The sequence below is a fragment of the Sapajus apella genome, unplaced genomic scaffold, assembly GCF_009761245.1.
Source record: "Sapajus apella isolate SASKATOON/1434 unplaced genomic scaffold, GSC_monkey_1.0 scaffold25, whole genome shotgun sequence".
Classification (NCBI taxonomy): domain Eukaryota; kingdom Metazoa; phylum Chordata; class Mammalia; order Primates; family Cebidae; genus Sapajus; species Sapajus apella.
The window spans coordinates 16,041,111-16,060,908 of NW_022436965.1; the positions used below are offsets into that span (position 1 = coordinate 16,041,111).

General features: G+C 34.4%; 1 protein-coding gene across 4 annotated transcripts in view; it reads right to left on the reverse strand.

The window, feature by feature from the left end:
* RABGAP1L (RAB GTPase activating protein 1 like) overlaps positions 1-19,798 on the reverse strand; it is a 718,780-nt gene that overhangs the window by 617,754 nt on the left and 81,228 nt on the right. For 3 of the 4 annotated variants that reach the window (XM_032291661.1, XM_032291664.1, XM_032291662.1), the window contains one exon: positions 1,932-1,998. The exons of the other annotated variant lie outside the window; for it this stretch is intronic. In XM_032291661.1, the coding sequence (XP_032147552.1) occupies positions 1,932-1,998 (67 nt within the window). The remainder of the gene's footprint in view (positions 1-1,931; positions 1,999-19,798) is intronic. 4 annotated transcript variants of the gene reach the window in all.

Consider the following 19,798-nt stretch of genomic DNA (forward strand, 5'->3'; position numbering starts at 1 on the left):
AGAAAAGGTACGGTAAAAATACATTATAATCTTACGGGACCACCTTCAAAGTATAGGTCCATCATTCACAGAAATATCCTTACTCAGCATGTGATTGTTATATAAACGTAATCTGGCTATTTCACTGAAAAATATATCTTCATTTATAAATAGGACTTTCCTTTCCTTTCATGAAGCTCACATGCTATTTGGGAGTGTCATAGAGGAAGCAAAAGTATTAATATCTTGTTCTAGAGGACAGAATTAAGGCTAATTAGACCAAGTTACAAGAACTATGATTTCAGGTGATTATAAAAAATAACTTTGTAATAACCAGAACTGTCCTTTAGACTTTAACATAAGGTAATGAGTTTCTTTTCATTAAAAGTAGTCTAGCTGAGGGTCAAGGTCCACTATGAAGATTAACAACACTGGGTAATAACAAATCACAACTGTTAACCATTGCAAATACAAACCCTCCTATTTGCCCAACTACCTGTTGCAAGTAAGCCCCTTCTCTGTCTAAGAGCATGAATGCTGACAACTCTTTTGATTTAGATACGAACTCAAAGGTGGGGAGGACTCTTCTGCAAGTTAGAGAGACATGGTGAAGGAGCCTCAGAAGTTTATACCAGTCCTATAATTCTATAATCCGAATTTAGGTTTTATGGACAAATCCCTGCAGTAATTCATCTTAATCTTTTCAACTCTGAAAGACCATGATTAATTAGGACCTAGGATCTTAAAAATTTTTAATACCTCAATCCTCCTAACCTACTTTCTCAAGGAATTTTCAGGGCTCCAAAATGCTAATGGCTTGCCTTAGGTAAAATCACTTTCATTACTGAGATGTGGTTAAAAATATATATATAAGAGACATGGATCAATAGCTAATTTATGTTTTAATACACAATTCAACTGGTTGTCTTTACCTGACCAACTCAGGCAGTACTTCCTCTGTATTTCTGTGGCCTGTTGTACCTCCAGATACTGAAAAGCTTTGTTTTCCACAAGACCATGAACCCACTGATGGTAAGAGCTATATTTTACTCATATGCATAACCTCTGCCTTCACTTAACACTTAGCACATAAACAGGTGCACAAAAGCCTGAATGAACCATTCCTGTACTGCTATAAAAGCAGTATTGATATTACCATGAAATTACTAAAAAAAAAAAAAAAAGTGACCTAATTAGTAATGTTTAACCTGACATTTGCAAAACACAGCTGAAAAGAAGAAAGCATGTAGTGCTTATTATCACTAGATATAAAAAATCTCAGTTCACTAAGTAAGAAACTTTATACATACTGTAAGATGATTATTTTCCTATAACATTTCTAAATCACAAATTAAATGTTTTCATTAACTTCAATATTAGAAGGTATTTCTATTTGAAAGTTAAAACAGCTTGCTACTTTTACACTAAATATTGACGGTTGAATACACATTAATCTTTAAGGACATTCCTTAAATAAATATCACTCCTAGAATAAATGTACTTTGCTAAAGACAGGTAATTAAGAAGAAATTCAGAAAGGGAAATGCTTTAAAGAAAACAAAAGTACCCATCACAATACTCAAATTAACAGCAGTGCATTAAAATAAACGAAAGCCTCCATATTCACTCTGAAGATGCTTGTTATAATCATGTACTTGTTACTCCAGGCTCAAAGAAAAGACATCGAAGGAGCCAAAAAAATAAATGGACATGGTCATAACACAATCCTTTTATTTGCTTTCAACTTGGATATGACTGTTTTGGTGGAAATTGTACTAAATTCCTCTTTCACAAGAAATTCTAACTTTGCATTTCCAAATTTAATTATTACTATCACACAGCTGCAAGAAATAATTTTGACAAGATGACAAAAATTTGTAAATAGAAAATACTTGTAAAATATAAAATAACTATCATCTATACTTGGTTAAGGTGCTTAAGATTATCATTACCATATCCAGTAAATGCATGTCACTGTTCTTCACGTTTCGACCTGGGCTTAATAACATTCCAAAACATCTGAAAATATTGGGGGGAAAAAAAAGGAGAAATAAGGTATCAAGAATATGTAGAAGCCCAGTGAGCAAAAAGCCTTTTTACGATAACTATACAATCTAAGCTCTGTATTTACAAAAAGCTGTAATTTTTTTTTTCTAAGAACACCAGGAATAAGTATTTATGAAGATACATAAGAAAATCACACAGAAATAAGTTATCAAAATTTCCAGATTTTTATTTGCATGTAAAAGATTACCAAGGATGAGAAACTTCCATAAAAGTGACCATAAATTGTTAACTGAAAGAAAATACGGTACTGAGATACAAATTAGTTTCTAGGGAGATAAGAGATTTTATTTGCCTTAAAGTTATTTCACACATATAGGTCAAAATCCATTAACCCTGTTAAACCAAAAAGAAGGTTTTTAAAAATAAGAAGATGACACTATACTCTCTCTACATCAACCCAGATTAAAAGAAAGCAAACTATTACCCTGGCCCTCCACAATCATCTTCACTAAGTGGCATATTAATACTATATCCTCAGTTTTAAAAAAAAGTTATACAAACTTTATTACTAAATATGTTATTAGTGAAGATATATCCAAAATCCTATTAATGTACTGTTAACTATTTAATATTGCTCTGTGCTTCTTGATGCTAGAGAAGCTTTAGAAATCCCATCAACATTACTACTTTATTTGTAAAGAATTTGCATAAGCTTTAAAATTCCGCTAAATCTAATATTTCTATGTTTGTTAGGATATTATTAACTCCACTTTACATGTAAGCAAAGTCCAGAGAAGTTAAGCAATGTAGCCAAATTTATATTGCTATATTATAGGTCTCGTAATTTGAGAAGCAACGTGATCTGTCCACACAAGTCTTCCTCTGCTAACAACACATACCCACACGTATAAGAATGTTTTTATTGTAGCTTCCCCAAATTTCAAGATATGCTATGTAACAATTCATAGAAAAGCGTAAAGAATATGACATTAAATATAAGATTTTTTTCAATTTCAAAGTATTGGCAGCTAACCAGTCAATTGTTATTCTGATCCTTGTTGTTTTTCAAAGGTTTACTTTCTTAGTAGCATGGCTAATGCTTACATGAACAAGATTACGGGTCCTGTCCAAATGTAAACTGGGTAAGAAGTAAATATATACTTCCTAAAAATGCTTGAGGATGACTTACTCAAGGCTTCCTTTTGGCACCCAAAAATGATAAGGTACATAACAAAGTTAAGTTGGTAAGCAATGAGGATAGGTTTTTAAAAATTTATTTATTATACTTTAAGTTCTGGGGTACACGTGCAGATCGCGCAGGTTTGTTAACACAGGTATACACATGCCATGGTGGTGGTTTGCTGCATTCATCGCCCTGTCATCTACATTAGGTATTTCTCCTAATGCTATCCCTCCCCAATCCTCCAACCCCCTGCTATTCCTCCCCTAGCTCCCCATCCCCCAGGCCCCGGTGTGTGATGTTCCCCTCCCTGTGTCCACGTGTTCTCATTGTTCTACACCCACTTAAGAGTGAGAATATGCGGTGTCTGATTTTCTGTTCTTGTGTCAGTCTGCTGAGAATGATGGTTTCCAGTTTATACAGTGAACAAAATATAATCTACAGGAGAAATAATTATACTCTAGTATTCATAATTTCAATTATATACTGCTATGATCCCTCTCCTATGAATTCTTATAATAAACACCGTCTACACAAATTAAATGATAATTAATCATGCAATTCACTGTACTAGTTCTTATACTACTGCCCTAAATTTTTGCTAAGGAAGAATAAAAATATTTAATTCTTTTTTAGAAATAAAATTTGTTCTCTCTAAAAAGTTAGGTCAATGAGAACAGATTTATTTCACACATCCCTACTTACTTTGCTTCAGCTTGCATCTCTAATGGTTTTTTGATTTAAGAACAATGTTCTATATTATAGGGTTTAAATTATAAACCCATTATATAGTCACTACAGTAAGTTAACAAATACCAAAGTATGGAAAGAAAAAATAATTTCTCCCTTCTCTCAATCTCCTTAGGAAACAATGTTAACAGTTTGGAATGTATACTCTCTACCTTTCTTTTTCTTCTTTCTGAAATTTTAAAGGATTTTTTGTTTGTTTTTTAAGGCAGAAAAGGATTTTTTGTTTTTGTTTTTTTAATTTTTATTTTTATAGATGTACAGAGTACAAATGCAGATTTCTTACATGTATATATTGTGTTAAAGTCTGTCTGGGCTTTTAGAGTACCCATCACCCAAAGACTGAACATTTTAACCAATAGGTAATCTTCCAATCTTCACCCCCCTCTCCCATCCTCCTACCGTTTATAATCTCTAATGGCTGTAATAAAATATAAAGTTTTATGCCATTTTGTTTCTCAAGCACTTTCAGGTGAATGATAAAATAGATGAAATTTCACATTTTCTTAGCATAATATTTCTGTATTACATTGTACTGCAAAATGAGACTTAGAGGTCTGGATTTTTCTTAAGTAGAAATACTCATCACCTTATTTCGATGATCTTTAATGTACTAATCTTTTCCTGGCTTGCAAAAAAAAAAAACAAAACAACAACAAAAAAAAAAACCTGCCACCAGCCAGCGTGACCTTAGAGAAAGCACCTAACCCCCTGAGACTCTGCTCCCTCTTCTAGCGAACAGAAAAGGTATAATACATGAACTTTAAGCACTTAAATTACATAATTTTTTTTCTGTCAAGCTGTATTAGTCATTTTCAAAATTATACTTCATTAAAGCTCATCAGGATTCCTATGGAGGCCAGTATTATAATGTGTCAGAAATCAGATAGATATTATTAGTAACACAAACACCTAATGGGAGTATTAAGTGTTGCATTGGGGAGTTCAAAGCATTCAATGGTCTCTTACTAACTCGGTAAATAAGGTAGAAAGCAAATTGCTATCTAATCTATTTTCTCAAGAAGTTTACAGTACAGTAGGGGGGAAAATAAGAGGCCATTAGAATGATATCATTAGTTCTAAAATACCTGTAAGTACAAAATATTAACAAAGCACAGAAGAGACATCCAACATAATTTATAATATAGTGAATAGCTGACCTCACTCGAAATTTGAAATCAACCTCTTGAGAATAAACTGATGATGCTATTATATCAATTATTATCATAATAGCAGATATTGTTTATTGAATGTCTTAACTTTAAGCCAGGCACTACTCTACTGTTGCATTTACATTTAAACAACCCCCATATAACAAATTATAAAACTGATTTTCAAAAAGAACTACTTTGTCCAAAGCCACATAGCTACTAAGTTATAGGACTGGGATTCAAGCACATGTCTATCACTACAAAACTGTATGGTGTTTTATACTACAGCCTGCCAAGGGCTATCAGTAAAAGACTATAAACTCCCTGAGTGGCCCTGGGCAAATCACAAACCTCAAAGTCTCACTTTCCACATTTCTGAAGTACAAATACTTGCTTCCATGTTCATTATGTTAATGTAAAGTTGAGATGAAAAAACTCATGGTGAAAGTGCACTGTAAACTACAAAGTAGTTGACAATTATAAATCATTATTACAATTACCATTATCATTAAGAAGAGAAAGCTCTGCCTTTCATAATAGTACTTATGAGTGAGTGTTTACTCAGTAAGTAGCTTTTAACACCAAGTTAACCTCCAGAACAAATACCAAAAACTCCATATCACTAATATGGCTTTAGACTTAATTGCAGGAAAAAGTGAGAAAAAGTGAGAAAAACAGATGTTATATTAATGTCCTGCAGTATGAAACTATATTTTTAAAACTTTTACCTTTAGTCTATCAAATCATTAGGAATTCTACATATCTCCATGAAGACAAAAATTGAAGGTAGGGAAGGAGAGAAAGAGGAAAAGAATGCTGTCTCTTGCTGTACTAAACTGTTATTATTAAAAATGAAAAAGTGACAGCATAATAGAAAGGGGTAAACAGAATTGCAAATAAGAAAATATAGAATGCAGTCATAGTTTTTCAAAACACTATGAAAAACACTAAAACTAAATAATTTCATAAAAGTTAGAAACTCATTCAGTCTCCCCAAAGGGGCCAAAGCAAAAAGATAATTGGGCAAATCTATTATGTCAATGAGACTGTTAATCCCTTAATACAAGACTGAAGCACAGAAAGACACACAGGCATTTGTCACTACGTACGGTGGTGTGGCACCATAAAAATACCCATATAAGCTAAATCTGTATATAAAAGATCATATTATCAATGGGAAAAATGATGATTCTTCAGTGACCTTTAAAAATTTTTGTCTAAACTTCGAAAACTCTTATTTTCAGTTACAAATGTATAGGAAAAATCTTAAAAAATAAAACTATTATTTATTTAGCACTTCATCGTTTGAAGCACAAAAATTATTTTAATTATTTGAAAAAACTTACTGAGAATATATTGAACAGTGCTTGCTGCCTTCTCATATAATTTACAATACAAAATATCTTTTCCATGCTTTGGCAAACTGCCATATTACTTTCTAAGTTTAGATTAGCTTCTAAACTTTATCCTTTGCATGTTCAATGTTGTGAAATGTCTCCAAGAGATCCTTTAATGTGAAAAAGTTGCCAGAGTCACTTTCCCTGGAACATTCATCCTTTTCATCACAACTACTTTCCATATTTACATTGGTAAGTTCATCTTCACAAAGTTCCTCTGGCTGCATATCTAGAGTCCACTGAATAGCAATAGTGTAAACACTCCTACAGACAGCTATTTCTTCTATATCTCCATACATGTCCTATTTAGATCCTGCAAAGTTACTTCCACAGCAAAGTAAAAGTTTTGCTATACTACACACATACTATTCATTGTTGCTCGCTGAAATGACGCTTTTAATTGCATGCTTTATGTCATATTTCTCCCAAAATTGAGAAAAAGAAATTGCATAATCTATAGTCTCCTTATAATTACTATTTCCTTTCAATGTGGCATCTAACTTCAATACTTTGACTTACATGCTAGCAAAACTGACTGGAATTTTTTTTATTACAGTCTTCAATCCAAAGCAGAAGTATATGCTCTAGTCAAACCATAAGCAGCTTTCTGTTCCTAGTGAAACTTAAAACTAAAGGACGCTGGAGTGATTTTATCATTTTTTAAAATTCACAGGCTTTTTCAATATGGTTCACATCTCAGCTTTACACAGGCCTAGGTCTCATCCTGTCTTCATTTCGCTGTTGCCATTTTCGAATCTTCTAAGACTGTGCATCTTCCAAAATTACATGCAATTTCACTTTCAGCATTATGACTTTTCAATTCCTTATAGCACTGTTAACGTTCGTTGGCCAATTTCCTCTTTGGATTATCCATTTTCGTAAAATGTCAAATGGATTTATTACTGGGAGACAAAGAGGTAACACATACTTTGCTATCTCTAAGTAAAGTGAATAACAGATACACTGTGACCAATCACCAACAGACTTTGAAAGAACTGACATGGGCCAGGTACAGTGGTTCACACCTATAATGCCAGCACTTTGGGAGGCTGAGGCAGGCATATCAGCTGAATTCGGGAGTTTGAGACAGGCCTGACCAACATGGAGAAACCCCGTCTCTACTAAACATACAAAATTAGCCAGGCGAGGTGACAAATGCCTGTAATCCCAGCTACTCCGGAGGCTGAGCCAGGACAATTGCTTGAACCTGGGAGGCAGACTTTGCAGTGAGCTGAGATCGCGCCACTGCACTCCAGCCTAGGCAACAAGAGAGAAGCTCCGTCTCAAAAAAAAAAAAAAGAAGTGACATGATTTGTTCCTAAGTATGTATGTATATAGTGGTCTGTGGGCCGAAGAGCTAACAGCAGAGTTTGTACTTTATGCAATTACTCTGTTAATATACTTCCATAACAGAAATTTGAACCATGTGGCTGGGAGACTAGTGTTATAACTAAACCATGGTAAGAGAAAATAATGTATACCATAACTACAAAGCAAGGACTGGCTGTATATACATATAGGTTCTAAAGAACTCTAGCCAAGATTTTGCCTTCCAAAGGTGGCAGTCTACTCTGATTTTGCAGGTTACTTATTCCTGATTATCACTCACAAAACATCAATAGTCTCAAAATCTTACCTGTGGTTGTTGTAATAGTACCACTAATAGTAATAATAGCATGCACTTAATAAGCATTATTAGGAACACTTTACAGTTATTAGCTAATCTTCTCCCAACAATCTTAAGAGGTAAGTTTTATTCACAATTTACAAATTGGAAACTGAAGCACTGAGAAATTAAATAACTTGACCAAGATCACTGTAGAGCCAAGATTCAAACCCAGATGAGGGTATTCCATAGCTATTTATCCTAAAAATTTCACTTCACTAACTTCAGTGATATCAGTAATAGGAAGAAGGAGTCTCTCCAGTAGAATTTATACTTACCAGCAAGAGAGATTTTTTAATTGGTTACTCTTTTCATTCATTAGGTAGGAAATTGTTTTATCTATCTATCTATCTATCCATCTATTTATCTATCTATCTGTCTGTCTATCTTAGATTTCCTATAAGGCTAGCACAAATCACCAAGGAAAAAAAAAATAACCTAAAATAGTTGCTTAGGACTGCCACAGAGCTTCTACCAGTATAGAGAATTGAAAATACAGAAAGCCTATAAAAGAATTTTTTAGGTCAATGATTTTTTAATTTTTAATTGAATAAATTTCGGAAAAAAAAATAACTCCCTACCATCCTTAACAATAATGTTCCCATTAATTGTCACATTAATAAAGGGTCAAAATTTAAAATGCAGAATGATAACTTGAATATGAGTGCTTGCTCTCTCTCTCTCTCTCTCTCTCTCTCTCTCTTTCTTTCTTTCTTTTTATAAGACAGGCTCCGGCTCTGTTACCCAGGCTGGAGTACAGTGGCACAATCTCAGCTCATGGCAACCTCTACCTCCTGATGCAAGCCATCCTCCCACCAAATATGAGTACTTTTACCCTCTTCAAACACAAAATGAGAGCTCAGCTACAGTCGTATTTTAAAATATATTAAAAATGATTATAATAAGAAAACCAATAAATTTCAAATTCTGACATGGCTTAATCCCTGCTTAAAACATTTAAAATCAATTATTTTGTTTTTCCATTAAGTAAGAATAATATAGGACATTTAGATAATGATACATTATTTGGGCTTTTGCATATACTAGGTATATGCATCAAAATAAACAGGTGCTAATGTAGTAGTATTTTTACAATTGAATATATTTGTAAACACAATTCAAAAACATCTAGAAACATAAAGGAGTATCTTCCCCTGTATAGCTACAGCTAATTACCAAAAGTCCATTTTTCTTCACCAAGGCTGATTTTACAGTCTAGTTATTCCTGATATCACTCACAAAACACATGTAGATAGGTTGAACCAAACATGAGCAAAAAATTATTAATTCAATTTTATGAGAAAATTTACAGCAAAAGCAACTATATTACCTTTGATAAAATAAGAATACTAGTGAGTCCACTTGGAGTTCCTGTTTCTTTTTCTCTCAATTGTCATTTCTTTGTTGATCTAATTTTTTTCTTTTATCTACAATCTACATTTTCTCCCATTTCTATTCGTGTATTTTTCTTTAATCCCTTTCCTCTAGTTTTATCTTTTTTTACATAGTTGGAAGTAGAATTAATATGATTTAATGAAGAATTAGATGTAGAGTAAGAGAAAAAGGAGTTGAAAATTCCAGGTTTCTCATCCACAGTAACTGCAAAGATCAAGTTACAAATTAATAAGACTGTGAGAAATTACAGGAGGAACAAGTTTGGGACAATGTCAAACTTAATTCTTTAGCTCGATTTTTGAACACATTAACTTTGAGATGGCACATGAAGATCTCAAGTTGTTGAATATATAAGTTTGGAGACCACAGGTCAGAGATAAACATTTGGAATCATCCATTTATAGATCTATTTAGAGTCATGAGGCTGGATGGGCTAATCTAACAAGCAAGTGTGGTAGAAGAAAGGCTGCTCAAGCAATGTCTTTGAGAAGGCAAAATGGAATAAACTATAGTATACAAGCAGAAAATTAGCCTTAAAAGCATGGACATTTAATGTTATAAAAAAATTAAGTTACCTGCAGCACAGTGGAATAATGAAATAATTCACCTATATAAAACTTTAAAAAGGAAATAAAATTTTTTTAAATAACAAGGAAATAAAAATTTTTAAATAACAAGGAAATAAAAAGAATGAGTAAATTTATTAAAATATACTGAAAATTGTTAAAATCAAATATTTAAAGCAACAAATACAAAATTTCACCTATAATACATATTTAAGTTTTAATTAATTGCCTAAAGTCCTACTTAAAAAAAAAAAAAAAAAAAAAAAAAAACAATGTTTAAGTCTTCCTCCGTCTTCCCTTCAAATGATCCAAAGATCTTTATAAAGGAATAAAACAACTATGCTACCATTATAAATACAAATATTAGTAATTAAACAATATTTACTAGAGAAATAACATAAAATAATCATATCCTATTTATAGGTACTTAATACGTACCCCTGTAAACATCCCCCAGCCCAAAAAGAAAGAAAAAGAGGCATACAGAAGAGTCAAATGAAAAGGCTTTAAGAATTATAGCAAGGTGGTCTTGATTCAAATACTTGTTTGGCCAATTATAAGCTAGATTTCATAGCAAGTCAAAATAAATAACATGCTTTAACTCCCTACTCCCGGTCAAAAAAGTAAATAAAAGATAATCTACTTTGCAGGATTTCACGCTTTAGTATGAAAAAGACTGCATGGAATAGAAATAAACATATGGTAGAAATAATTAAATACTAGCTTTTTTCTTGCCAGTATTATGACAATTAAAAGATTATCTAAAATACCATTTTTTGTTTTGTTCGTCCTGGAAAAGTATCAGAAACTTTATGGACTGCTTAATATTATTAGATATTAATTCAATTAGATACTGTAAGTCAGGATTCAATTAGGACAGAAAACACAGTAATTTAAACAGGGAAAATTTACTATAAAGAATTATTAATTCTCATACTAGAGTAACTATAAAGAAAATTCTAACCCTAAAGCTAAGGGAGAGTATCCCAAGGAAGAACAAACTTGGAAATGGGGTTCTTTTGCCAAAGCTGGTATCCAGACCTCATTGGAGAAGGTATGATTACAGCCCTATGAATAGCAAAGAAGTTTGCTGGACTGCCCAGGCAAAGCTAGGCCACAGGCAAGCAAGAAACAACCCTCTGTGCTGCAGCCAGCAAAAGCTGGCAGGCAAGTAGGCAAAGCAAATCAGGACTTCCTGAGCCAGCTCACTGGCAGGGTGGTACGAGGCCGGAGGCACAGTGTCTGCGTCAGGAGGACTGTAAGAGGGCCTCACTGAGACAGAACCAAAGTTATGAGCTCACGGAGGGACTGCATCCACTGGGCGCACAGCTGGGTTGAACAGAACATCAGCAGAAGTGCAGCATCACTGGATGTTCCTGGATCTACTTGTAGCAAGAGCAAGAAACAATAGATGTAGCACATCAGAAACAAAAGAAACCCATCTTCCTGCAGTGTCCCTGCAACACCCTCTACTGGCATAATTCAATATTGTGCTTGCTGCAAAGAAGAAATATTTAAATCTCCATTAATGCAAATCAGGTAAGAGGACAGATTTGGAACCAAGGGGTAATAACCTGATAACTGGATAGGATATACTTAAAATACCCCATCTCTTCTAATTACTTAGCAGCCAGTGTTACAAGTCCAAATTTCTTAAACCAATAAATTAAATTATTATATTATAAAAGGATTCAAAAAGATCTGCAATAAAGGTCTGCAAATTGTACCAATGCCAATTTTCTAGCTGTGATGTTGTACTATGGTTATGTAAAATGTTACCATAGTGGGAAATGGGGAGGCAATGCAATTTCCTGTGCATCTACAATTACTTGAAACTGGAATTCTTTTAATGAGCTCCAAAACATCTAGAATCAATCAATTTATGAGAATACAACATTACAGACAATATATATTTCTTATATTGTATTAAGAAATGCAATAAGTATTTCTTAAAATACAATGCTGAAAAGGTAATAGTACTACATACACATTTAATACTTAAACCATGATGCTGCCTCTCCGCACTGGATGTCAACAGAAGCCAGCAATGAAAAGATGCTTAAAATTCTGTACTAATTACAAGTTTCAGTTCAAAGGCTGAGAGTCAGATAGAAGCTTCCAATTTTCCACTCCCCAAAGCACCTGATGATGCCAATAGCTTTCTATCAATTGTCACATGAAAATCACTAACAGAGAAGAATGAAAGTACTTTTGTGTAAGTAATACCTGTTTTCCTAAGGAAAAAGAGAGTTATCTTTCTAGTGACTTAAAAGAAAACAGAAAAAATACAAGTGAATAAGCTCACAGGGCAGCTTTTAAAATATTATGCAGAATATGGGTCATCCCACTAATCTATTCTCATTTTCAGGAAGGGGAGGAATGATACCCTTTAAGTGAAATTATTAGAACACCTAAAATCTTTATTTTGCTGTAAAAGTTCATAAATGTACTAATTTACAGAAGAAAATAAAACATACAAATCCTACTAACATCTAGGCAACTTAAAGACAGTAACTTGGGTTTTTTCCTAAATAACATTGTAACAACTTGCTAAGGTGAAAGCAAAAATAAGTACTAAGTAAATTCGGCAAAAGACCTTCAGAGTGGTCTAACATCAAATTAGAAGAGTCAAAAAATAATAAGCAATTCAAATTCTACTGTCCATTGAATTTAGTGATGTCAAATCATACTAAAACTGTTTCATAAGAAGAAAAGAGTCCCTGGGTGATTTTTTCAGTAATCCTTGTCTAGGAAATCATTTCCTCAAGAAAATAATGCAAGGAAAGGTACCATCAATCACCCATGCTACAGGGTGTGGTTCTAATCACTTTGGTTTCTCATTATACAATTCGTGCTGCAAACCAGCAAGCACAAATTGCCACTGAAAGAGATACATCACTGACCTCTGCAAATGAGCAAACTACATGATCTAATATGATCACTGCCTTTTAGAAATAATGTGCTATTTTTTTCTAATGTATATATAATGATTGTATCTCCCCAAATCAATATGAGATAGAATTGATTCATGGAGGTCCTTCTTTACCAACAGTGTTGGCCCATGCTACTTACTGCAAATTGAGTTGTGTGCTTCTAACAACTCTAATCATATTCTGCTTGCTGTATCACTACTTCATTCTGGTTAGCACAAGTATAATACGAGGGCAGGCCCCCAAAAACAGAGTGATAAGACAGACATAAAACCCTACAGCCAAAAATTGTTTCCCGATTACCCTTACCCAAGGCCTGAAATTACCATTATTAGAACCTCTTCATGTTAGGAAATAATAAAGAGGCCCACTTTCTAAATGTATATGGTATTATTTATCTTGAATCAATTAATCATTAAATAATAAGTAATACTTGGCAAAAAACATCAACTAGACAGAGCACTTTCTCACCTTTTGAATACTGAACATAACAAACTATTCAAAGCATCCACATGGGTGGTTAGTAATAGTGCATTTTAGGTAACAGTACCAGTAATAATATATTTTAAACACCATCAGGGCTTTAAAAATACATATCAATGTATTAGTGTGCAAGAAAATCTTTTACAATATTTCTGTATGTAGCGATACCAAAACCCATAATAATGGCAGCTAGTCGGGGAGAGAAATGATCGCCATTTCTGTTTTGGGAAGACCAGAAAAGCTTGACCTCACGTGCACACATTTTAACATCTCAGCTGGAGCCACTCAATAAGTAAGCTTCATCATACCACTCCTCACACATTTCATATACAATGATCTTGCTTCCTCCTCTTAATCGTTAATGTTGGCTTTCTCTTCTACAAACCAGCTTTTCTCCCAAGCCACTGAGGGTTTGAAATTCCTGAGCAATCACTTGAATGCCCTAACATATATGTTCTTACTTTTAAATTCTGCTGACAAGACTCGAAAGAATACCAATTCATTGATCTTCAAACTGGTTTGTTTAATTTTAAACCTAGTCTATAATCAAGATTTAATTGGGTTTAGCCTTTAAGAGTACACACTCAGAAATCAGATGACCCTGGTTTAAATCCTGGCTCTACCAGTTTCTGGCCAAGTAGCCAAAGTTACTTAACCTGATTAAACCTCTGTTTCATCACCTATAAAAATGAAGCAATGGCTGGGCGCTGTTGCTCAAACCTGTAACCCCAGTACTTTGGGAATCTGAGGCAGGCGGATCATGAGGTCAGGAGTTCAAGACCAGCCTGGCCAATTTGTGAAACCCCATCTCTACTAAAAATACAGGCATGATGGCATGTGCCTGTAGTCCCAGCTACTTGGGAAGCTGAGTCAGGAGAATCACTTGAACTCAGCAGGCGGAGGTTGCAGTTAGCCGATATTGCACCACTGCACCCTACCCTGGGCAAAAAAAAAAAAAAAGTAATAATAAAACCTTCCTCGCATGTTAAGACAAGTTGTTCAATGGCCATGAAACAGTCAGTGATCATTAAATGCTGGCTATTTATTATTATTGCTTTCTCTTTTATATTCAGTTATTAAATAAAGCTTAATATATGATATCCAACATGGGTAATCAAGAAAAGGAAAAGAATATTAAAAGTTTTCAAGACCTGAGAATAGTTTCATACATCCTCTAAAATACATAGGACTTTATCAGGCAATGTTCAGTTATTAATCCCATGTTACAACAAATTTAGCCAATGCTCTAACTTTATAAAATTTTATAAACTTTTAATTTATTTACCTAAGTTTTTTAAAAGAAGCGGTATAGAGTAAGAACATGTGTCCTAGTACTAGATGTACTTAGTTAAAAATTAATTTTATAGCCCTTGTCAAGTTATGTAACTTCTGCTTCCTCCGTTTCCTCAACTGCAAAATGAAGATAATGGTACCTATACCTCATAAATACTACCTAGAACAGTGCCTGGCACTGAGAAATTTCTAAGTAAGGAGTAAGTAGCTAAGTACAAAGCTCCATATTCCAAGCACTATGCTAGATGCTGGAGATTCTGGGATAAACAACATAATACTTGCTATCAAAGGGGTCAAGACAGACAACTGCAGTGTAATTTGCAAAACATCTATATATAAGCAACCCTGGAGCCTTGGATGCACAGAGAAATGGCTTATTCCATAATATATTTTTCAAAAAAACAGAATATTGGCCAGGCATGGTGCTCACACTTGTAATCCCAGCATTTGGAAGGCTGAGGGAGGGGGATCACTTGAAGCCAGAAGTTTGGGACCAGGCCAGACAACTAAGCGAGACCCCCATCTCCAAGACAAGATAAAATCAGCCCAGAGCAGTGGTGGACACCTGTAGTCCTGGCTACTTGGGAGGCTGAGGCAGGAGGACAGCTTGACCCCAGGAGTTCAAGGCTGCAGTTAGCTATGATCCTATCACTGCACTTCAGTGTGGGCAACAGAGCAAGACCCTGTCACCAAAAACAAAAACAACAACAAAAAAAAACAGAATGTTGATAATTTTACATAATTTTAAAAATGATTATAACATTTTTTAATGATAAATTTTATTTTCTCCTTCAGAAGATAGGCAAAAATTTTGTAATTTGAAGATTTTCTTTCATGCCAATGTTTTTATATTACAAATGAACTTTATCAGCAGCTGTTATTAAAGATTTGGGTCAGGCACAGTGGCTCATGCCTATAATCCCAGCACTTTAGGAAGCCAAATCAAGATCACTTGAGCCCAGGAGTTCAAGACCAGCCTGGGCAGTATAGGGAGACCGTCACCCCTACAAAAAAAAAAAAAAATTAAAAATTAGCCAGGCTTGATGGCACATTCCCGTACTCCCAGCTCCTCAGGAGGCTGAGATGGGAGGATCGCTTGAGCCCAGGCAATGGAGGATGTAGTGAGCCATGACTGCACCACTGCACTGCAGTCTGGGTGACAGAGGGAGACCCTGTCTAAAAAAAAAATTCAGAGGTGTTATAAATGTTCTTGATAAGACTGCCACCTGCTGGACAACCTTAAATTCCACTGTTTGCAGTCTGCTTTAAACATATTAAATACCACATTTAACCCAATGAAATGCAAACGTTCTTTTACCAAAATAGAAAAATCCTAGAATTTACTAAATCTCCTGTATCGCAGGTAATTCTGTCTGTTATGCTGAACAAGGTATTGTTTAGGGAAGATTCATTCACCTGAAGAAATCTTAGTCAATTAACTTTTGGATGTCTACAGAGGTTATCTGACAAAATTAGTGGAAAAGGTAGCAAAGAAATTTAACAGGGATTCAGTAATTACTGTTGCATGTATGAGTCCATGGTTGCAAGTGTTAGATATTAGCATAAGCAAGATAGTTAGTTAAAAGCAATAGTTTAGCCATACCACAAGTATACACATCTCAAAACATGTATATAATACAATGCTTCTGTATCAATTAAAAAAGAAATAAAAGCAATATAGTATTTATGTATTGAAAGTAATTTTAAAAACAATTGTTCTAATGTATACAAATGTGTACTTATGTTTTTGGTAAAATATCTACTGATAGTAGCATATACTGATACAACAGACATTTTCTCTCAACTCAGGCAGAAGTTGACATAATGTGCTCTGGAAAAAAATGCCTTAAAATTATTCAAAAATTAGCTTTAATGATGATGAAAACACCAATATTAATGATTATGAGTCCTATAAAATTGTTTTATGAATATAAGGGTGGCAAAAAGTAACATTTCTAAGTTACTGTTTTGGGTAATATATTTAAATGTGTGTGCAAATGTTTTACCCAGTTAGCAAAGAACAAATACGTAATTAGGCATTCAACTATTTCAACCTATATTTGTCTAGGTTTCTATATTCAAGTTGATCAAGCTTGAAACTTATTGAGAAAAGGAAGGATTGCCTTCCTTTTCATTGAGGCACAATATAGGCATAATATACCACATAATCATAAAAGACCAAGATTTTAAAATAACATTTATTCAAAGTTATATTAACTCAGTACCTAATACTTCTTTGTCTGTGTTGCTACAGGCTTCTTACATTGAAAAATGCTTTCTTATGCTAAAAAGTGCTAAAAAAAAAATGATGGGGGCATGTCATAAAGATAGGGTTTGAAAAGGCTCCAACTGGCTAATTCTGGGACAATCTGAACACCAAAATAATTAAGTACTTCAGTCAATCACATAGTACTAGGGAGAGGAAGGGGGGATTAAATTTAGGAATCTACATCAATAATAAGTAGCTAAATGGAAGAAGAGGAAACGCTCTGGTTTACATCAGGATGTCAAGGACTGAATGCAAAATATAGACAGAAGGCAAGAGTTGAGAAATTAATCATTTTGCAATCATCATAGTACAGACTAGATCCAACAAGAATCATAAAAGAATGTTAAATTAAGGAGGAAATTTTGATGAGAAGCAAGATATATTTTCGTGGTCTTAATGTGTTTCCTCATAGACTGCTTACTAGTTGCAAGGGAGAAAAAAGTAATTATAGAGGGGAGAAATCAGACATCTTAACTATGTAATCAAAGTTAACATCATCATCAAGGGACAGATGGCTATAAGCACCTGCAGATGTGATACTTTGTGAAGAAAGGAGACATAACCTATGCAGCAATATATAATCTGAATCTAATCACAAGGAAATATTACAGCCAAAAAAATGAGCAATGTTACATTAAAAGAAGAGAAAGGGATGTATTCTCCAAAAATGTCCATGTCTTAAGAGACAGAGAAAGGTTGTGGCAGTGTTCCAGATTAAAGAAAGTTAAAGACATATGGCAACTAAATGCAATACCTAATCCTAGAATGAATACTAAACTGGAGGGGGGAAAAGGATATTATTAGGCTAACTGGCAAAATAGGAAGGCAAACGGTAGGTTAAATTAAAAGTAGTGTATGAATGCCAAATTCAATTAAGTTGGCAAGTATACTGTGGGGACGTAAACAATATCCCTATTCTTGGACAATATACACTAAAGCACTTAGGGGAAAGGGGCCGTGATGTATTTAACTCACTCTTAAAAGTGTTCAGGAAAACAATTGTGTGTGCGTAGGGAGTAGCAGGGAAAGAGAAAGAGAATGCAAGCTGGGCGTGGTGGCTCATGCCCGTAATCCCAGCACATTGGGAGGCTGAAGCAGGCGGATCATTTGAGGTCAGGAGTTCAGGACCAGCCTGACCAACATAACGAAACTCTGTCACTACTAAAAATATACAAAATTAGCCAGGTGTAGTGGTTCATGCCTGTAATCTCAGCTACGCAGGAGGCTGGGGCAGGAGAATTGCTGGAACCCAGGAGGCGGAGACTGCAGTGAGCCAAGATCACGCCATTGCACTCCAGCTCGGGTGACAGAGCAAGACTCTGTCTCAAAAGAAAAAGAATGTAAACAAATCAGGTAAAATGTCACCAATATCTGAGATTTGGGTAACATCGGTAACACTGAGATATTGGTAACAATCTCAGTAAAGAGTATACAGGTCTTTGCTGTACTAGTTTTATTGTTTTTAACTCTTCTGTAAGTTTGAAATTACTTCCAAATAAAAAGTTTAAAACACTGCTATATATAATGCTTACCCCTAAAAACTAAAAGCTTCCTGTATGTAAAATCTAATCATATTCTTTAAGAACTGTAATATTCAACATCAAAAATACCTATCTTCAGCTGTTTCTCATCAATTTTAGGAAAGCAATCAATTTTAAGACTCACCATTATTTTTTATATCATCAAGAAAAAGAAGTGACAACTATAAAGTGCCTCTCAAAGAAGACATTTATGTGGCCAATAACATGAAAAAAAAAAAGCTCATCTTCACTGGTCATTACAGAAATGTAAATCAAAACCACACTGAGATACTATCTGATGCTAGTCAGAATGACGATATTAAAAAGTCAAGAAACAACAGATGCTGGAGAGAATGTGGAGAAATAGGAACACTTTTACACTGTTGGTGGGAGTATAAATTAGTTCAGCCATTGTGAAAGACAGTGTGGCAATTCCTCAAGGATCTGGAGCCAGAAATACCATTTACCCAGCAATCCCATTACTGGGTATATACCTGAAAGATTACAAATCATTCTACTATAAAGACACATGTACACCTATGTTTATTGCAGCACTATTCACAATAGAAAAGACTTGGAACCAACCCAAATGCCCATCAATGACAGACTTGATAAAGAAAATGTAGTACATATACACCATGGAATACTATGCATACATAAAAAAATGAGTTCACGTCCTTTGCAGGGACATGGATGAAGCTAGAAACCATCATTCTCAGCAAACTAACACAGGAACAGAACACCAAGCACCGCATGTTCTCAATCATAAGTGGGAGTTGAACAATGAGAACACAAGGACACAGGGAGGGGAACATCACACATCAGGGCCTGTCAGAGTTGGGGACAAGGGGAGGGACAGCATTAGGACAAACAGGTAATCCATGCGGGGCTTAAAACCTAGATGATGGGTTGATGGGTATAGTAAACCACCATGGCACATGTATACACCTATGTAACAAACCTGCATGTTCTGCACATGTATCCCAGAACTTAAAGTATTAAAAAAAAAAAAAAAAAATGCCATCAATTTTAAGACAAACTACAATTTCAGGGATGTTCAATATGAAAACACCTGCATCTTAAAATTGATAAAATACGGCAAACTTTGCAAGCAGTTAAAAACATATGCACACATCACTGTACCAAGATGCTGAATAGAACTTTTCCTGTTACCTGGCAGGATTCAAAGATGGGAACAAAGTGGAGCTAAATAGC